Source organism: Vidua chalybeata, chromosome 7, assembly GCF_026979565.1.
Source record: "Vidua chalybeata isolate OUT-0048 chromosome 7, bVidCha1 merged haplotype, whole genome shotgun sequence".
NCBI classification, from domain to species: domain Eukaryota; kingdom Metazoa; phylum Chordata; class Aves; order Passeriformes; family Viduidae; genus Vidua; species Vidua chalybeata.
In genome coordinates, this window is record NC_071536.1 from 24,838,610 (window position 1) to 24,857,846 (window position 19,237).

Consider the following 19,237-nt stretch of genomic DNA (forward strand, 5'->3'; position numbering starts at 1 on the left):
AACCACAATGGATTTTAGCTGCTGTACTCTGGGAGTAAGGTTTTATGTTTTGGCACACTAAAAGTAAGGGCATTTTTTTAACACAGGGAAAAATGCATTGTTGGCCTGACTCAGGCATTCTCTGTATTTTAATGCATTCTGACAGACTTCAGCTACCGTGTAATGACATGAAATTAGGAGAACTGGAAGTTAATGGAACTGGGTGACCAGGGGGGATACATGACAGACCCTCAAGCCTCGTTTCTCTGGACTGCTTGTTTGCATGCAATCACACTTCACCTGTTATGTGGGAGGATGCTTAGGGGCTTTTTGAACCCCCTGGTAATTTACCTGGACCTAACACACAACCACAAGCCCTCCCTCATCATTAAGTGTCTGCCTGTTGGAAGAGAAACCATGCTTTAGTAGTTAAGACTAGCAAACATATGTCTATTCTAATTCACCAAATTAATTGAAAAGTTGTGTTTCCAAGTGGATTAGCCCCTCCTGAATTTGACTCAACCTCTCTCTTTTTTTTTTTTTTTTTTTTTTTTTTTTTTTTTTTTTTTTTAAGTTCCCTTTTCTATTCAGGGAATAAATGTCCAAGGACTAATCTAGGGATGAAAACACATTAATACAACTGCCTCCACATTGCCAAATGCTTGGAAAGAAGCAGGGAGGGCACTGATCCCATAGATAATTCACTGCCTGGGACAAAAAGGGGTTGCATAAATGTTGAGCCAAATTGTGTCCATCACAGTACAGAACTGTGGTCTGTGCATCCTTATTTTCTCTCTGTAATGCTAGTGTAATTGCATGCCTCAGTGTTCAAGAGCACATTGGAGTGGCTTTTCTTAGCTACTGGTTGCAGCTTCTAAAAGGTACCTGGGGGGGTGGTTATGAGGATCCATTGTGCAACCTCTGCTGATAATCTCAGCAAGGAATTGCAGGATCCTGGCCTTAGGATTCAAAACACAGGCTGGAGGGACTAGAAGGGTGAATTTGAGGGACTAAATGTAGATAAAAGTGCATTCATGCTGTTTCAGTCCTCAAAGAAACTGAATGGGGTAAGTCAGCAGGCAGAATAAGCAACTCCTCTTCCCCTGGTGAGATACATGGTGCAGTCACACAGGTGTGCTTTGCCTGATGCAAAGATCTTCAATAGGAGTCTCTCACTGATAACCATTAGCTTATAAAATTATTACCTTGCACCTCAGAAGTGAGAACTGCAAAGGCTAATGAGCTAAGTCTCTGGGCCCACTACCTCCATCTCACAGGAAGCTGTGTCCTTCATTGTGCTCTTCACTGGGTGAAGAGGTGGGGAGTCCCCAACATACATCTGCCACATAAGGAATTCTGTTCCCCTGGCCATGTTTGCAGCAGGCATCAAACCAAAAGCCCCTTCCTGCTATTTCCAGCTGTTGCACTTCCAGTTTGAGGGAATTACCTACAGGTAGCTTTTTGACTCAAAGAGTTGTTTTACTGAAGCTGTGCTAGCCCTCATCTAGGAATTTTGTTTGGGTTTTCTGAAGATCCATCTCTCCTTCTTAGAAGAAGATTTTAAATAAGTGTTTTCCCTGTGCCAGCAGGAGGGTAGGGCTGTAATAAGACCATGTGGGAGAGATCCAAAGGCGTCATTTAATATTTAGACACCTTGACGAACTGTACTGGTGGGTTCTCCTTTGACTTACCACAGTCATGCCTGAAGTACCCAAGGGTTGTAAGAAATCTTTGCAGTACAGCTGTAAATAGCAGCTCCAAGTCACAGACACACAAACCACGTCTGAAGAGTTAAAAGTACTTCCTGTTTTGGTATGGAAGTATATCCCCCACTATAGATCCTTGTGGCTAAAGCTAAACAGACACCCAATGAGTAAAATTAAATCAAAAGCTTTCATTTGTGAGCTAGGAAGTAAAAATAAAGAACACCGGCCTCAGAGATATATAACAATTTGGATAGGCACTATTTAACAAGGGGTAGAACTTCAACCCATTTCAGACACACTTTAAAGTGGATCTTCAAACACAAGGAATTCTAATCAATTATCAGCATAGAATGACTGCGTCCATCTCACAGCACTGATTTTAACACAAAGTAAAACAGAAGCATGAGAGTAACACTCCTGTAAAGCCACACACATCTTTATTCTCCACCCAGGCCAGCAAGGATGGGAAAAGGGAATGCAATTAAAAATAACTATCAGCAAACAGTATCTTTACTTAAAAAACATCCAGATTAGAGCAGCCAGAAACACACTCAACAATCAGAATAATTGGAATTCCCTGCAGTCTGACAGTGGCACATAAGCAGAAATTACTTGTGAGTTTCTGAAAGCAGGGTATAACAAGACAAAAACTTGTGCTTTTTTCTATTACAGCAATTGATAATTATTATATATTTTGCAACAGGCAAACTGCTACAGAGGATAGTGGGCAAGAGAGAAAGCTATCCAGTTACTTAGAGAAAAGTCTGAATTAAACTTTTACAAATAGCACCAAAACTAACCCCAAGCACCAGAACTAACCCCAAGCTTAAAATAGCCCCCCACCAAAATCAATGACAGAACACCTTGAATTTAGCAGGAGCCAATGAAAGCTTAGTTAAGTGTAAAGAAGTAGAAAACACATGATGGATTGTCCCAGCATATGCCCCAAAATATGAACTCCAAATCCAGAAGCACAGCTGCCACTGCAGTGGGAGGGTACTATGACTCCTCTGATGCTCCTTTGTGTCTATGTAGCAGTAAGAGGCACAGATTTGGTTTTGTCTCCACTCCAGAGGGCTGTTAGAATCCTGAAAGCAAATCCTGCAGCTCAGCAGACATTTCACATGGATGTATTCTGTAATGAGCTGGTACTTATCATCCAAGCCCTCTGTAAGCTGAAGGCTCTTTGTGCTACTGACCCCAGCCTTTCGTCTAGCCTTGAACAGCTGCTGCTGGCAGTGACAGCTGAATTGGGTTTTCTCCCTCTGCAGCAATGCACACTTGCCAGCCATCCTTTCCCCAAACTTGTCTGCTGCATGTTGGGGCCAAGATACACAATCCACCCCTTTCATGCCAGCAGTGTCCCTTTAGGCAAAGCGTGAGAACACTTGCCAGTGTTCTTTTTCCTTAATGCTTGTTAAGCATCACTTATTCCCACCCTCCAGCCATGTGGGAGCCTGCAATTTCCATGTGGAGCAGTATTAAGCAAAGTGGCTGCACTGGGTAACTACAGACTGCCAGCACTGGCATGGCTTATCCTCAGCATCTCCATTAATTCAGAGGCATATCAGCCTGCCTGATTGGAACAGGCCTGTGAAAGGAATTCCACTGCTTGAACCAGTCCCAGGCATATATTGGCCTCTTTGAAACCCACTAAACTGCCTGATGTTTTCTCACAGATTGGGGTCTATTTTATTTTATTTTTTATGGAAGTTGGTAATTGCTTTGAAATACTTCACCAGTAAAAAATGACAGTAGGAAACAACAAACACAGCCTGGCTCTACCTGTGCCCAGGGAGCACCACTGCTTTCCCAGTTAAGTGTGGGGCCAAGACTGTTCTTGATATTTGGCTTGTACATTAGTTACTGTTGAGCCTTCAGCCAATGTTAAGAGGCTCTTTTGACCTCCCAGGGACCCAGGATGCAGCAAGAACTACTTATTTCTCAGTGTTAGGACTAGAGGATCAGATGGACTTGTTTATACATCACCAGTTTCCAGATGTTCTAACCAGGACAGTCATTGTAGTCTTGAGCTCAACCTTAAAATGCAACACAAAGCATTAGTTTCTGTGAAATTCAGCTTCTGAATGCTTCTCTTTACCATCCTAAAACTAGAGCAGTTCCCCTCCATAGGGAGACACCTACAGAGACAGGAGTGACTGTGCAGCTGACAGACTGCATGCCACACTTACCTACCTACATGCAAGCAAATGGTGGGTTCCTCTGGCTTGAGGCTCACGGACTTTCCAGCAGCACCAGCTGAGCTGGAGCACTGAGAAAATTAACTGTTTCAGATGTATTACTCAGCCCCCGTTAAAATCTGCTGCACCTCTCTTTTATTTTGCTCATCTCCTTCTTAGGCCAAAACCCCAATAGATGATCAAGAATAAAGGATTTTTCTGCTAGTCATTTTTTAAAGAGACATTTAACTTTCTCCAGCCTATGGTGGCCACCTCAGCCTGGTCAGAGAGCCCATTATGATGCCATGAAAAATCTAAAAAGGAGAGAAACCTGTTATGAAAATGAGACATGACGGGAGGATGATGTATGATCCAATGCTCTTCCATATAATTAAACAGGAAGAGGGATGAGGTGGGGAAGGCAACACAGATTTCCAGAGCTGAGGCACAGATAGACATGAACTTCTAGACTCCCCCATTCTGAAAGGGGAGATCCAACAGGTCTTCCATAAGAGCAACTTGAAAACCAGAATAACTTGTTTCAGAGCCCATCACATCTCAAGCACTTTCAACTCCACCTCCCTAAATCCAGGTGCTGCAAGTCCACACCTGCATTGCAGTGAGATGTAAATGGATTGCCCCTTCTTTAGGGGCAGGCACCTCCTTAGAGCAGGTATTTCCTCCCTATAATACAACTGTTTGCACTGCGCACTGTGTATGACTCCTGTAGATTGTTCCTCCCTAGCAGTGCACATATCAAGAGATGCACTGCAGATGTGTTCCAAGAACCTATCTGAGCACCTGCAGCCACTTGAGGGTTCTAGGTGACAGCCCCATCAGGTCTCCACACACCACATTACAAAGCAAGCCCTGCTCTTCCATCGTGCAATGGGGCTGTTTCAGGTCAATGTAGAACTCGCTCTCCTTTGTTGGCAACTGTGCTGTCCTCTCCCACTATTTCAGTGGTCTGTGACACTGAACTCTAACAGTGTCTAAGCAGTCAGCCTGCCCAAATTAGCTGCTCTTGTTGGAAGGACTGGGAAAGGACCCTTTCTAAGAAAACTGCAGGAACATCACACATTTTGCAATTTAGCCTTCACCTCTGAATGGGTTCCTATCTCTTGAAGTTCATCCCCCAAGCAGAGACTTCTTTTCACTCTGTCATAGGTCACTACTATGTCCTATTGCTGAAAAGTAAAGTCTACCTTGACAGAAGGACTGTTAATAATATGGACTTTTCATAATATGTCTCTGCTACTCCACAAACAGTCAGAGCCCTGCAGATCTGGATTTTCTTACAACTCCCAGAAGCTGTAATTAGCTACAACACATGACAAATCCTTGGAAAGCCATGCACCTCCCCACCCAGAGCATGTGAAGCTAGCATTCTTGCATTCTGTGACATTTAAAGAGGACCCTCAGCCCAATATTTTATTCATTATGTTTGTGTTTAAATATATATATATATATATTTTAAAAAAATCAGTGTGTTATTTTCTTGGTGAGAACACTGGCATATGACCAAAATAGTCATCTAGGACAAAGGCTCAGACTGCTGAGGTCTCAACCCCCTGTGCAGAGCTCTTGCCAGAGAGACTACCTGAGATATTGTCAGAATCAAGCAGTTCGACAATGCTGTAGGGAGAACAATCTTCCAAGCCCAGCTTGCTGCAGAGCCAGCCACAGAATCCTTTCTCCATATCCCTGACAGCGTGCCACCAGTACCCAAAGGACCATGCTACCTGGGCTACAGCTGAATACAGGCCTAGGGAGAAAGAAACAACCATAATTATAATTGGGTAGGAGATAATCAAAAAGGGACAAAAGGTGATTTTGTGCCAGAAGGTCCTCTCTTCATTGTACACCAAGAAGATGTTGTACCATGTAATGGTTCCATAGTAGAATGAAACCACGAAGGACACTACAAAAATGATGGGGAGGCAGATGATGGTCCAGAGGACAATGTGAGGTCCTCTGTCTAACCCAACATTACACTTCTTCTTTTTCTCAGTTACATCTTCTTTAGGAGGTTCCTTTGACTTAGCCAGTTCCTGCAGTTCTTTATCCGTTAGGGTGACGTGGATGTCCACCATCTGACCCTTCTTCTTTCCCCTGGTGATTGTTCCAGTCAAGGTGACATATCGGCTGTCTAAAGGCATGTTCCAGACACCTACAACACAGATAAACTCATCTACATCAGATTTATTTTCTGTACAAAGTATTGTGTGTAAATCTTCAAAGACCCCAAAGACAGATAGTGAATATGGAGTTACATTTAAAATCAAATTTAAAAAGACAAGAAGCAATGCAGTATGAAGAAAATTACCACAGAAGAAAATGGAAGAAGAGCTAATGAGGAAGAAGACAGGAATTCCAGAGGACAGAAATCACAAGGGAGAAAACTCCAGTATCTCCACTAGGGACCATATGTGAAGGGAAAGTGCTGCAAGAGTATAGGAGAATGAGACATAGTAACTCAATTGAAAATGGTATACCTATTTTCTCTGTTTACTTCATGGATTTATTCCTGAACAGCATGGACACTTGGGATTAATTAGATAAATATCACTGAGACTCTTGTTTCGGAATAAGCACATCCACACATGGAATTATACCTGAATAGCTCATATTTCACTCTACATTTGCATTGTATCTCAATCCAAATTAATTTTTGAAATTTAGAAAAACTTAACAAACTGTCATAAATTTATATTTGCATTTTAAGAGATCAGTAGAGACACCAAACTGGACAGTGCTGGTATATGTGTTAAAGTTACAAAGGGACTTCTTTAGCTTTCAAGTGACATTGGTATAGGATGGGCCATGCAGTGGTACTGGCCATAAACTCCTCTTTGGAGCTACAGTATATTTCCTCCTGGTCTTAATTCTGACTAGCTTGGAAGAAGGTCTTCAGAAACTCTTAAAAAGAAGCTGAGCAGCTTGAAGTACTCCACAAAAGTAGGAAGGCAGCAGGCAAGTAATGATAGGGTCTGGGATCATGGAGGCATCTGGTGGACCAGGAGCATTTAAGCCCCTCTCAGCCTGCACTGCTGACTCACAGGAGTATTTAGCCACAGGACCTGCCTTCCACACTTGTTCCCTGCAAGGGTACCCAGGACAGATAGCAGAAGTGAAAGTGACTCGAAGATGCCCCATGATGACCTTGCCAAATAATCACCCTTCAAGAGGAAGCCATGCTGAGTGTATCCAAACAGAAGGCAACAGCAAATCCTAGATAATGAGTTAAATTCCCTATCAAAGGTAGAGCCACTAACTCCATCTGCTTCCATCCTTTCACTTAACAGGCAGTTGTTCAGGCATGGACAGTGGCTTGATCATGGCTTAGAATGACATCATTGTCCTAATGCATGCACAGCACTGCAACCAGCCCATCAACCCCAACCAGCACATACATTTAAAACTAAGACTGTAGCAATAACCAAACTTTGAAAAGAACTGCAGGAGACAACCCAAATCAGCCTGTAATGCTTTGTTTCAGAGCATTTTCATGTATGAACTCAAGCTCTCCTTGCCTGTAGTCTTGGAGAGGGTTGGTCCCACAGTCACTTCCATTTGACCTTAAAGCATGATGGCATCAAAAAAGCTTATGTGAAGTGAGTGTTCTCAGGACTACATACCATCTGTCATAGACTGACCCAGGAACTTGGAGCCTTCCTCAGAGCTCCTCTCCCCTCCTTCTTCATCTGCCTGTTCTTCTTCCACCTTATTGTCATTCTCGGACCGATATACAATTATTGACTCAGGGCGGGACTCTTTCTTCTTCCTTTTCCTGCGGTCCATAGTGGCTTCCCCATCAAAGGTGACAGTGGTTGCCACAGCCCTTCTCATTGTGCCACAGCGAGGGCTCTGGCCTCCAGATTTGCTGTCTTTCTGCACAGTCTCCTCCATCCCGCTGCTGCTTTCAGTCACCTCACCTGGCATCTTGTAGCACCTGTTTGCAATCCAACAGCACCAATCCTGCACTTAGAAGTCATTGATTAAGAATGGTCCCATGGATGCTTTGTTCTGGTAAGATGTCCCGCTGCTGGTATCCAAACTATGCACTCCATTCCCAGCCTAAAATGAGAGAGAAGGCTGAAAAAGTGTCTCTGTCTTAACGAGTAGAAAAGATTGGCAGAATTTTCCTCAAAAGAGTTACTTCCAACTGGTTTAAATGTTGTCTGAAGATCTCTATTACTGTCCTGAAAATCAGTTCTCTTACATGGCTACATGTTTTGTGGTATCTAATCTATCTTGATTCTTAGGGTCCAGTTTTCACTATAACAAACCAAAGCTACTGGAAAGAGTATTAACATTTATAAGAAGGGATTAAACGTAGCCAGCTTACTGGATGAATTTAACATTCCTCTGCAATGCTGGAAACAAACAGAAGACAATAGTTTTGGCCCAAAGGCATCAAAATAAAGGATTGAAACCATAGATAAAAAAGAAGTTGACCAATTTAAGGGATTGGCATAGGGACAACTGCATCAGGAACACTGTGCTTGTCCAGCATTACAACAGCTATATTGGTGCCAGCTTTTCTCATTTTGAGCATCTAATGATTTACTCTCTTCTGCAAGGACACTACAAAAATTAATCAAATTATGTAAAAATGATTGATATTTCAAACTTTAACAATTTAGCAATATGTAGTGTTGCCATACTTTAAAAATACACAATATACAGTGAATTTAAAGCAAAATTATTATTAAGATGACTTTGCTGGAGAGGGAATTGAGAACCACAGCAAATTTTTCTGATTGCACAGAGAAAACAACACAAGTGTACACAAATCTTTTTAGCAAAAATCAATTTTTGCTCCTCTTTCAAGCAAAGTTAACAGCGATATCAAGTGAAACTGTAATCCATGGGAAGCTGCCTAAGTAAAAACCACAGTAATTAAACACGCATCGAGGCAGACAAATCCTGCTCCACGAATACGGCAAAAGGATTAATGGTTCTCAGATTTCATAACATTTAAGGAAACTGACTCTGCCAAGTATTCATGAAGCATTTAGGTACAAATCTGAATACAATGAATAACATTTTAACAACTCTGAAGAGCTCTGTTGAACATTTACATGAACATTTGTATTTAAAAGAATGCAACTGACCAATAATTAAGCTTCTACCTAGTAACTGAGTCTTTCCTGTAACAGGAAATTAAGAAACACAAGCATCATAGTTTATAGCCTACATAATGCTGGGGAAATAGTTTTACTTGAAAAGTTAAGCATTTTTAAATTTGGCAGTATGGTCCTGGTCTTCCCACAGATCTAAGATTTTGCTGGTCTGTTTTGAAATTTTGTGCAGAACTTTAGATCAACTATTTATGCCTGGTATGCTCACACTTAAACACATCACACCCACACAAAACTTGTAACTGTATCACTTTAACACCTAAGACTGTGCCCATTTGGCTCTATGGAGCCTTGAAGAATTAAACATTTCAGATTATTTTTGTGCATTAGAGAAAATAAATTTTCCCTGGTGATCAGAAGACATATAAAATGGACTTAAAAACCCCTCAAGATTCAGTATACCCCAGAAGCCAGCCCACTTCTAAATTACTAGGCAGGCAATATTTTTAGCTCTGCAGTATGGCTGGAAAGAGTCTGTTTAGATTGCCATCACACCTGTCATAAAATATGTATGTCTAAATTAGCAGACACACTGGAAAACAGAAGTTCATGTAAGCTTTTGTTCGTTGGGGTTTTTCTTGTTTGTTTGTTTTAATGCCTTTGGGGGTAAATGGAATTAATTTATGCAATGGAATAAACTCACTCTTTGCAGTAAATTCATTCAGGAAGTACAATAGACTCCAACATTTTTTCTCTGAAAATCAGCTGTAAAACTTCATGTTTTGCATCTATAAAACCTTGAAATTACATGATTGAGCCTAATGAGCCCCTGAGACAACAATGAGAGTCTGCTTCCAAAAGTCAGGAAAACAGGCCTGGAAACAGAGAAACCAAAAGCATCACTTTTGGAATAATCTACTAGAAGTTTGGAGACACAGAAGTTTATTAGATTCCCAGAGTTCCTGGCTGTAGTTCCATGTTCAGTCCCTACTGACTTGAGAAGGGGAGGACTTACAAGTAACATTTAAAAAGAGCACAAAGCTACAGGCAAATATTTGTAGTTGGGCCTTTTTTTTTGTTTCTTAAAGTTGATCCAGCTGTGGCCTTGCTTAAACTCAGAGTGGATGATAAGCTAATGTCAGTTCTCAGTGGGATGCCAAAGCCCAAAGGACTATGTCAGCCTTGATTGAGCAAGGAGCAAGGTGATGTCCCTTCTGAATCTCTCATAGACAGGCACTGGCAATCTGTGTCCTGCTCTTCTGCTCACCACGCAGGCAGAATGCTGATTAATGACCAGAAGGTGTCCATGATCCCCAAGTTATTTTGCTATGTCTGATGTTCCTACCCCACTATAGCAGCTACTGCCTCTGTGAGTTACCACCAGGACTAGAAACACCTCCACAGCAGGGTAATCTCAGAGTGGCAGCTCAGTTTCTCCTCCTGCTGATAAAAGGAGAGGGAATGGGCAATGGGGGACAAGCCCCTAAGAAGCACTGCTGCTGGGGCTGAGTCAAAGCCCTTGGATAAGGAAGCAAAGGAGCCCAGATTATTCTGTTTAAGGCAAAAGAAGGTAAAATCTGATGTCAGTCTGTCTACATCAAAACCAAAAACATGTAGGAGATCCTTATGACACAGCAGAGGAGGATGCAGCAAGATAAAAAGCTGAAACATGCAAATACAAGGCAGACGTTAGGTAGGTGTTTTAACAAAGTGGGTAGGTGTCCCTTGATATATATCACTGGGTGATAAACTGTCAGAAACTTCCAATTCTGGACTGGCTGTCTTGGCAGAATTTTGGTCACCTGTACTTGACCAGAAGAGGGAAAGTCCCCTGGTTTGGATTAGGGAGCAGTCAGATTGAAGATCACGAAGATCTCTCCTGATCTTATGCCTGTTCTCACAGTACATGTTTATTTTTCTCTCATCAGTTTCCCAATGAAGCAGCTAGAATATCCCCTGCCAGCTGGTCCAGAACTTCTGAACTCAGCACTTCAAAATACCACCATCAGCCCTACATCCCACAGCAGTGCTGCTGAGTTGAACAGGTTCAAGCCTCAGTCCCATTTTTCCTGGAAATATTTTCTCTGTAGTTGCAAACAAGAATTGGGCTCTTGCAGAAATCACAGTAGTGTACAAAGAGCTTAATTTTCCTCTCTTCCTTTTCTTTACCACTTCTAAGAATAAGGCCAGCCCTCAGCATTACACAGCTGTCCACAGCATCAGTTCCTTCAGCCACACACCAAAATCTTCACCCTTTCAAAGCCTTGCTATAGAGCTGAAACATTAACAATTGCTGTGTATCTCATACTAGTGATGCTTCCCACGTGGGTGCACAGGGGCAGACAGGAATCTAATAACCCATGGGAGGGAAGGAAAAGAAATGGTCATATTTCAGAGATAGCAAGGAACAGTTTATTAGCCAAACAATTTGTTATTAATCTCCATATGAAAACAGATGGAGAACCCTGGGGAGGCTGCTCTGCAAAAGCACTTTGTAGAGTAATTTTTAGAAGCACAGTCTTCTGTTACTATGCAGGAAAGCTACGGCTGCTTACACTTCCTGTGACAGTAATAGTCTTTGACACACAAAACAGGAGCCTAAAAGCTTGGCCTTGCACCATTTAGGTCAAAGGAAGCTTCTTCCATTGGTTTTCAGGGTTTGATCCTGCTGCTAACAGAAGAGAAATTATCTGGTTTGAATACAGACGGGGAGGAAGAGCCTTCGTGCAAGCTAATAAAATCCTTGATCTTAAATCCCAGCTGCAGCACAAGTAACCTTTTATGATTGCTCAGAGCAGACATGAGAGGAAAAAATGTAGATGGTAAGCAGCAAGGAGCATAAATTTTTATTTTTATAGTCACATAAAATGTACAACACATAAGAAGAACTGGCACGGCGTCTTCACTCACATCATGCAGAAGTAGTCTGCAGAAACAAAAAAACAACCTGTGCTTTAGCAGCACTGTGATTTATGTAGGATGGGGAAGAGATAAAGAAAAATCTACCCCAGAGACACACTTTGAGAGAGCTTCCCAGCCACAGATCTTCCTTTGCTTACTGCTTTTACTCCATAACCTCTGCATCCCCAATCTCATCTTCACTCAACCCCCACCTCTGATTTTGTGCATTTGCATGTGTGTGGTTTTGAGCACTCATGTCACCCAAGGGATTTTTTCCAATCCCTAATATTTCTAAAGGGGTTATCTGCTGTAACTGCAGGGGCAAACTGTACACATGAAAAATAGGTGATATTAGATGCATCCAGATGTTCAGGACAGATCTGTCTGCCACCTACCAATTGTGTTATGATGAAATGCATTGGTCTAATGCAGAACATGCAGCCCCCGGGCCCTAGAAAAACACGTGACAAGACATATATAAGAAAACACATTTCATTCATGCATTATGTAGGAAAAGGGCCAAATGGTAGGGCTCCCTCCACATGTTTTAAATACCTAAATGACTCCACATTATCTTTCACATATGCATCCTCACCTGCTAAAACAGCGGATGTCTGTTTCCTCTTTATGGTGAAATAGATCAAACTAGATTGCACAGTCACTTGAAACTAGCAAATACTCAAGGCTGTGATGAATGACATTAGACAGTGAGGCAAGAACAGTTCCTCCCTATCAGTACCAGGGTCTGTGCAGCTTGTGGTGAGCTTGACAGGGGGATTTATTTCACTGAAAAGAATAAAATGTTATTTTTAGCCATACAGATTCTTCAGCAAGCAGCTCCTTCTACAGGAAGGAATGTCTAAGGAAGGAGGGAAAAACTACCCATCCTGGCAGTGGCTGATTTCAGACTGCATTAAGTGTCTGTATAACAACAACAAGAAACACAAAGGAAGACATCTACCTCTGCCACCCCAGCAAAAGTAAAAGAAAGCAAACACCAAAGTTCAAAGATCACATCCATCTTTCTCTCCCTGCTTAATCCACAGGCTTCCAAACACTGCATTTCTTGGAAAGAGAAACAAGAAAAATGACCATGCTCTGGGCATGCTTCCAAGCAGGAGCAGACTTTAAGCTGAGCTGCCACAAGCAGAGGACGGCACTGAGTGCCTGAGCAGAGGGGATAACACACTAAGATGACCCAAGTCACCAAAAACTTTACAGGTGTTTGCTAGTGGAGCCCCCGATGTGCCATGCCTTCCCCTCAGGGGCAGAGGGTGCTAAAAGCTCAAGCTAAAAGCAAAGGGAGGCGTGGGCAAGCACTGACAGACCCAAGTTTGCCCAGTCCCTCCAGTTTATCACAGGCACACAGCTCCTGCCTGTTGGCAGGTGCCATTAGTGCCAGCCCTGCACCACACCATGAGCCACAGCTGCTGTGGCCAGCTTAGCTGTTGACCATCACTGGAGCTGCAGCAAGACTGGACTTGCTTGGGTGTGGATTAAAGGCATCCTGGCTCCCAGGACAGTGCTGGGTGCCTCAGGACCTTTGATCTCCCTTCCATTCTTCCACAAGACACCAAACGCTCACTGACAGAATTCTACAGATACAAAGCACAAAAAAAAAAAAGTAGTGAAGAGATACATTGCGTACTATCACTATTGTTTCTGAATTATATCATTTTTGAATGACATTTTCCAAGGGTATTTTTAAAAGTCAAGGACATTTTGCAGAGTATCTGCTTTTTATGAATCAGTTCTTTTTATTTTCCTTTGCTGTTCCATAACTTTTCCAAATGTCACAGAACAATAACTGCTGTGCAGATCACTCATTACTGAAGACTAGAAGACAGCATACAAGAATTTTATATTAAATGAGTTTTTTATTTTTTATTAAATGAATGCCCAATCAATTTTCTTGCATACCAACTTTTAAAAAATGCCCCAACTGTATTAGTCTACCTTTTTTGGAGCAAAAGCCTGAAACGCTATCTTGCCCTTGTCTTCCCACTTATTTGAACAGACTGCTAGAAGAAAGAGAAATTGAGATAAAAAACACAAAGCTTCCCACTGCCTCCACATGGATGATATCTATTTCTTTATGCCTTCCCCTCAGGGGCAGAGGGTGCTAAAATGTCAAGGAATGGCATGGGCACATTAGCCTTTAAAGAGAACCAAGATTTTAAAAGGAGCCTAATTTGGAAATGGAAGGTTTGAAATCTTCAAAGCAAACCAAGCATTTAGATATGAGCTTTGAATAAACTCAACCAAAGTCTTTAAATTTTGTAAGGAAAATTAGATTTCAACTGTAGAGGCATGCTTTCTCTGTTCCCCTGCTCTACCCCTCACTTCTGGATTTGCCAAAACAGGCCATCCTGCACCTCGAAACAGCAGGTGCTCATTGCAATCCCTACGCCATCCGCCAGGTCACTGCTGGATTACACTGTACCATAGGAACATCTGAACAAAGTCAATCCCACCAACTTTAGCTAAACATCTTGCCTCCACATCAGTGCCTTTAGGCTGAGATCAAGTGTAGCATCTATTTTTATTGGTATAAGACCCAACTGTCCTTGGTTGGGATTGGAAGATGCACTAGGAACTTGCTGCATACACGAACCAGAGTTGTGTCTCCTCCCCTCCAGGCATCCTAGTAGATGCCTAGAAAACAGTAAAAAGCAAGTAAGTACATGAAAAGAGAGCTTTGAGCCCCTCACCTCCCACACCAGAGGGCAGAGAAAACACCTCCTACACAGCATATACACACACATGTGGAAGTGAGAAACACGGGGAGTTGCTCCAAAGCCATGAAACACCGGCAGGTGGTGGGTGGGAAGCACCTGTGCTAACTCAGGACTTCTGCTACAGACCTGACTGCAGGGGATGCCAGTGAAGAGCTCCAAGACCTTCACACAGTGCTCTCAAGAAAAGGTTTTAATGCATGCTGGACTCTTTTCTGACCTTTACAATAACTAGAAGCAAGTACCCTGGTTAACAACTCAGGTTCTTTTTCCTTCCTTCCTACTCAGAAGATCCCTGACCATCTCTGTCTCAGTCCCCTTTCCTGCTCTGCACTGTGCTGGCAAGATCAAGCACCCCAGTCAGTGCTTTACTCTGACAAAATGAGGAGAAACCACACATTGAAATACCTGCAATTAGAGAGGAAGCAGTGGCAGCCATACAGCCTAATGGAAAATACAGTCAGTTGTAAATCCAGTCTGGAAAGCATTATCTGAAAAATACCAACAAGCTACATACATCTTGTGGTTCTTCTTTAGTAAAGATATTTGGGGGCTTCAAATCAGAACTTTTTCTGAGTAACACCTGGATGCAGCCCAGGAGTTGCTGGAGAGCACAACTGCACAGAGAGTGAACTAGAATATTCCCGTGGGAGTGATTCAGGATTGTTTAATGCATTGCACAGTAAATACAATCTAGGATATTTAGACAGTATCTCCAGCAGCAGGAATTACTTGGCTCACGGGAGTTGTGATTGGATACAAGTGCAAATAGAGACCTGTGATGCCAGGATATTAAAAATGCAGCACTTTGAATTGCAGACAAGTGAATGCTTCAGTATCATTAGTATGGTATTAGCAGGGTGTGTAATTGTTTAGAAAATCTTTCTATGAACCTGTTTCAAAGTATTTGATGCTGATATTCTATATCTTGCACCACTGCAAACTCTGCTTTGAGTGGGATGTCTGTATGTCTGTCTGTCTTGGTATCTCTCTCTTTTTTTTTTTTTTTTTTTTTTTTTTTTTTTTTTTTTTTTTTTTTATCACTGGAATGAAATTGCTATGGATAATGATAAAAGATTGTAAAATTCTGATTATCTTCTAATTAGACTGAAATCCCCCAAGACATAGCTGAGAGTAAAGTGCCTTTCCAGAGAGGAAGTCCCTAAAAAGATGAATTGACCAGAAAGCCTGAACATCAGCTGGGGTTGACCAGGAGGCTGTTCTGACATGGAAACCAGAAGCCACAAAACAGAAAGGCTCTCACTTGCTGTTAAGAGATGATGAAAGGAAAAGCAGCCTCAGGAGGGAATGTACAGACAGGAGAAGAAAGTAGCAGGGATTTCCAGAGAGGCCTATTCCATAATCCCATGGAAAGGTCTAGAGAAGTAAGGACACAAACACCAGCTTTCATTTGGTTTAGGCTCGATCCAAACATTTGTTGTAATGGGAGAGAAGAAATTATTGCTGTTACACTTTGTGTGGTTTTTGCTGTCCCAGGAGAAGAAAAATATAAGCCTGGAGTACCCATAACGGGTCTGAGAAAGCAAAGGCTACTGGAATGCGAGCCTGTGTTTTTCTGAAGGCTAACTAGCAGAAATGCTCTATGAGAAGCTGTCTCTAACCTTAAAATTTTATTTCTGCCACTAAGATGCTTTTCATTAAATCTCCTTTGCCCTCACCTCCTTGTGAGACTGCTGACCCCAGGCATACCTCTCACAGGGTTTGGATCCTGCGGATGTTTCTCTCCTGTTTGGAGCCACCTCTTCTCTCACACCACGTTGGTACTTAACTACTCTTGAGACCTTTCCCCTTGCCAGTGTGGATTCTGAGCTATAGGAGGGCACAGACACCCTGAAGGATAGCATGCCATAAGGAATTCTCAAGGCAGTACAGGTCAGTGCCAGGATTTTTAAAGCATGGCAGCATACTGGACTGGCAGGTGTCATCAGCTGAATAGCTGAGCCATAGGCTGGCAAAGCACAGCTTTGGACAAAAGTAGCCTTTTCTGAAAATGCAGAGTATCCTATTCATCTCAATAAATTGAACTACTTCATTCAAAGCCAAGACACAATCTGGGAGCTGTAAAAACAGGAAATCTATTTTTTTCTCTTCAATATGTAAATAAAAAAGTAGATGTTCAAGAATGACATATGCTAATCCTACAACTCCAAATGAGCTGACAACTGGAAAAAACTACTGAATTCTTTTTTTGTCATTTTGACTTTTGAATGGTTGATGCTTTAAGTGATATATATACACCAATGCAAAAAAAGTCAGATGGTTAACTTCAAAAAACAAAAATTAAGACTCCGAGGCTTTAAATGCAGATTTATTTTCTTCCAAATTCAAGCTGACATATACTGAAAAAAATAAATAAAAAAATAAGCTGTCTAATCAGACACTATTTTCTAACACATAAAAAGTTAGAATCTTAACATTAAGTTTATAGAGTAACATCAATATGCAAAAGCCTTATGCTTACTGAATTTACCACTGTCTGTGTGGAGTGACAGAACAACATCTTTTAATGTTATCAATAAAAGTGACATTCCTTTGTGATTTAGAAAGTAAAAGCATATGAGGAGATTAAATTTGATTTTAGTTAATAAGATTTTCTTCCTTTCAGCTTAAATAATTTTGAATTTCAACGACTGGGGTCAAATCAATTCACACAAAGGTACAGTTTGAATCCTTGGTTCAAAGGCAACGCACACAACAGAGAACAGAAGCCACTGCTTTGCTGAAAATGTCTGTGAGCATCGGTTATCCCAGGTCTGTATTTTGTGAACACATTTTGTACCAGAAGGGGCTACCCTCCACTGAATGCCAAGGAATGCATGTCTCCTTTCCCCTCCTCCTTCCTCTACAGTCTTGATGCCTTTCCCCTTTCTCCTCCCACCCATCATTCACAGAACCCTAACTCATGTGTTCAGCCCCTTATTTATGGCATTTCTGTGGCTTCTGGGAAATTTCAGAAACCAAACAATATATCCTGATAGGGAAGAAAAAATCTTTGATAGTGCTCTCCAGGAAGAACACTGAAGTCAAGGAGGTCACATGAGTAGAAAGGTCCACTGGATTTTCCTTGGAGCCATGCAGCTCAGTTGGGATGGCAGGCAGGCTGGAATATGAAGATCTAATTCACCAGCACAGATGAGTGCTTTTCCCTGGGATTAATTAATGATTGCTCTGATACAGCCTGCCTAAGATATGTGGGGCAGCCAGAGATAGTTAATGGGAATCTGTGAAGTCTCAGATTGTGAAAGATAATTAAAGGGAGGAAAAAAGATTTTTGCAGTGTCACTCACAGTACTTCACGTTTTGCCCCCAGGAAGTGGAATGCTTTCAACGCTGATGTATTCTGCAAACATTGACCCACCCCAAAAGGGCAATTTTGTCTAACAGTTGATTTATTGGCCTAAGTCACCATGCAGAAATGCACCCCTCTTGTCACCCTTTGGTGAATGAATCTGGACACACTGCTAGCTTCTCTATGCCTCCCCTCCCATACACTTAAAAGGAGGGTACACAGCATCGAAACACACTGAACTACAGGATAAACACGTTACCCTAAAATTGTGCCCGATTTAAACTATTAAATCTTAAAACATACTTTTGGAAAAGTAAATAAATTTGTTTCACAAATGAGAATCCCAAAACAGACTCAATGATTCTCCCACTTTACTTATATGTCTTTAAAGAAACCCCACTCTCTTCTCACATTAGCCAACTCTCCTAAGGCAAAAATAACAAGACAAAATTGAGACATACTTTCATACATCTCTTCTATTGAAAAGGACAGAAGAGATGCCTGGAAAGACACTGAACATGCATACACATGCTGCTGGGCACATCAGCGCCGGTTAAAATCACCTGCAACGGACAAAGATGCTGTCACTTCATTGTGGGATAGAAAAGAAAATAATGCTGCCGGTCCTCTGAGTCAGCTGAGCAGCTAATACTGAGCTTAGTTAGGGCCATTTTAAGGGGGCCGGGAGAGGGGGGACGGACACCACCATCACAAAGGCATTTGAGCCCAAAATTACTCTACTGGGGACATGGTAAACGCTGTCACCTCAGCCTTCGCGGCCTCTTCCCTACAAAGTCCATGCCCGGAGAGAGGAGTGCCCGCCCGCGGGTCCGTGGCAGGCTCACACCAGCACCTTCTTCTGTCCGTGACAGCCTCCGGGCTTCCCACCGGCTGCTCCCGGTGGGGCTCCGCTCCCGCTGCTCCTCAGGGTGCCTGCCCGCGTCCACGGGGAAGGTGACCCGAAGCGGAATAGAAAACCAAGGCGACCCGTCCCTTGCAAGCAGACGAGCCCGCGGCTGCGGGCAGGTGGGCGCTCACTGCGGGGCTGTAGCGGCGACCCCGCGGCGCCACCGGAGGCACCGACCCCTCCCGGGCGCTGAGCGGTGTCTGCCCCGCGGGGTGGGACCCGGGCGACACCGACAGCTCCCCTTGCCTTACCTGCCGCCCGCGGTACCGCGCTGTGCCGCGCCACAGGACCCGGGCACCGCCGCCACGGCCGGCACCGCCGCCACGGCCGGCACCGCTCCACCGTCCCCGGCGCCGAGCCCCGGGCGGGCGGGGCCGCGCGTCACACGGCGGGGCGGGCGCGGCTGAGGCGGCAGGAGGGAGGGAAGGAGGGGGA

The 19,237-nt window shown here is 43.0% G+C and overlaps 1 protein-coding gene across 4 annotated transcripts in view; it reads right to left on the reverse strand.

The window, feature by feature from the left end:
• Positions 1-2,105: 2,105 nt before the first annotated feature.
• The window catches only part of TMEM169 (transmembrane protein 169), a 40,270-nt gene continuing 23,138 nt past the window's right edge, over positions 2,106-19,237 (reverse strand). For 2 of the 4 annotated variants that reach the window (XM_053948385.1, XM_053948386.1), the window contains exons 3-4: positions 7,504-7,942; positions 2,106-6,035 (exon numbers count right to left, since the gene is read on the reverse strand). In XM_053948385.1, the coding sequence (XP_053804360.1) occupies positions 5,413-6,035; positions 7,504-7,807 (927 nt within the window). In that variant the 5' untranslated portion in view covers positions 7,808-7,942 and the 3' untranslated portion in view covers positions 2,106-5,412. Of the gene's footprint in view, positions 6,036-7,503; positions 7,943-19,053; positions 19,160-19,237 lie in introns of those variants that run through there. The other 2 variants (XM_053948387.1, XM_053948384.1) reach the window with 2 other exon arrangements.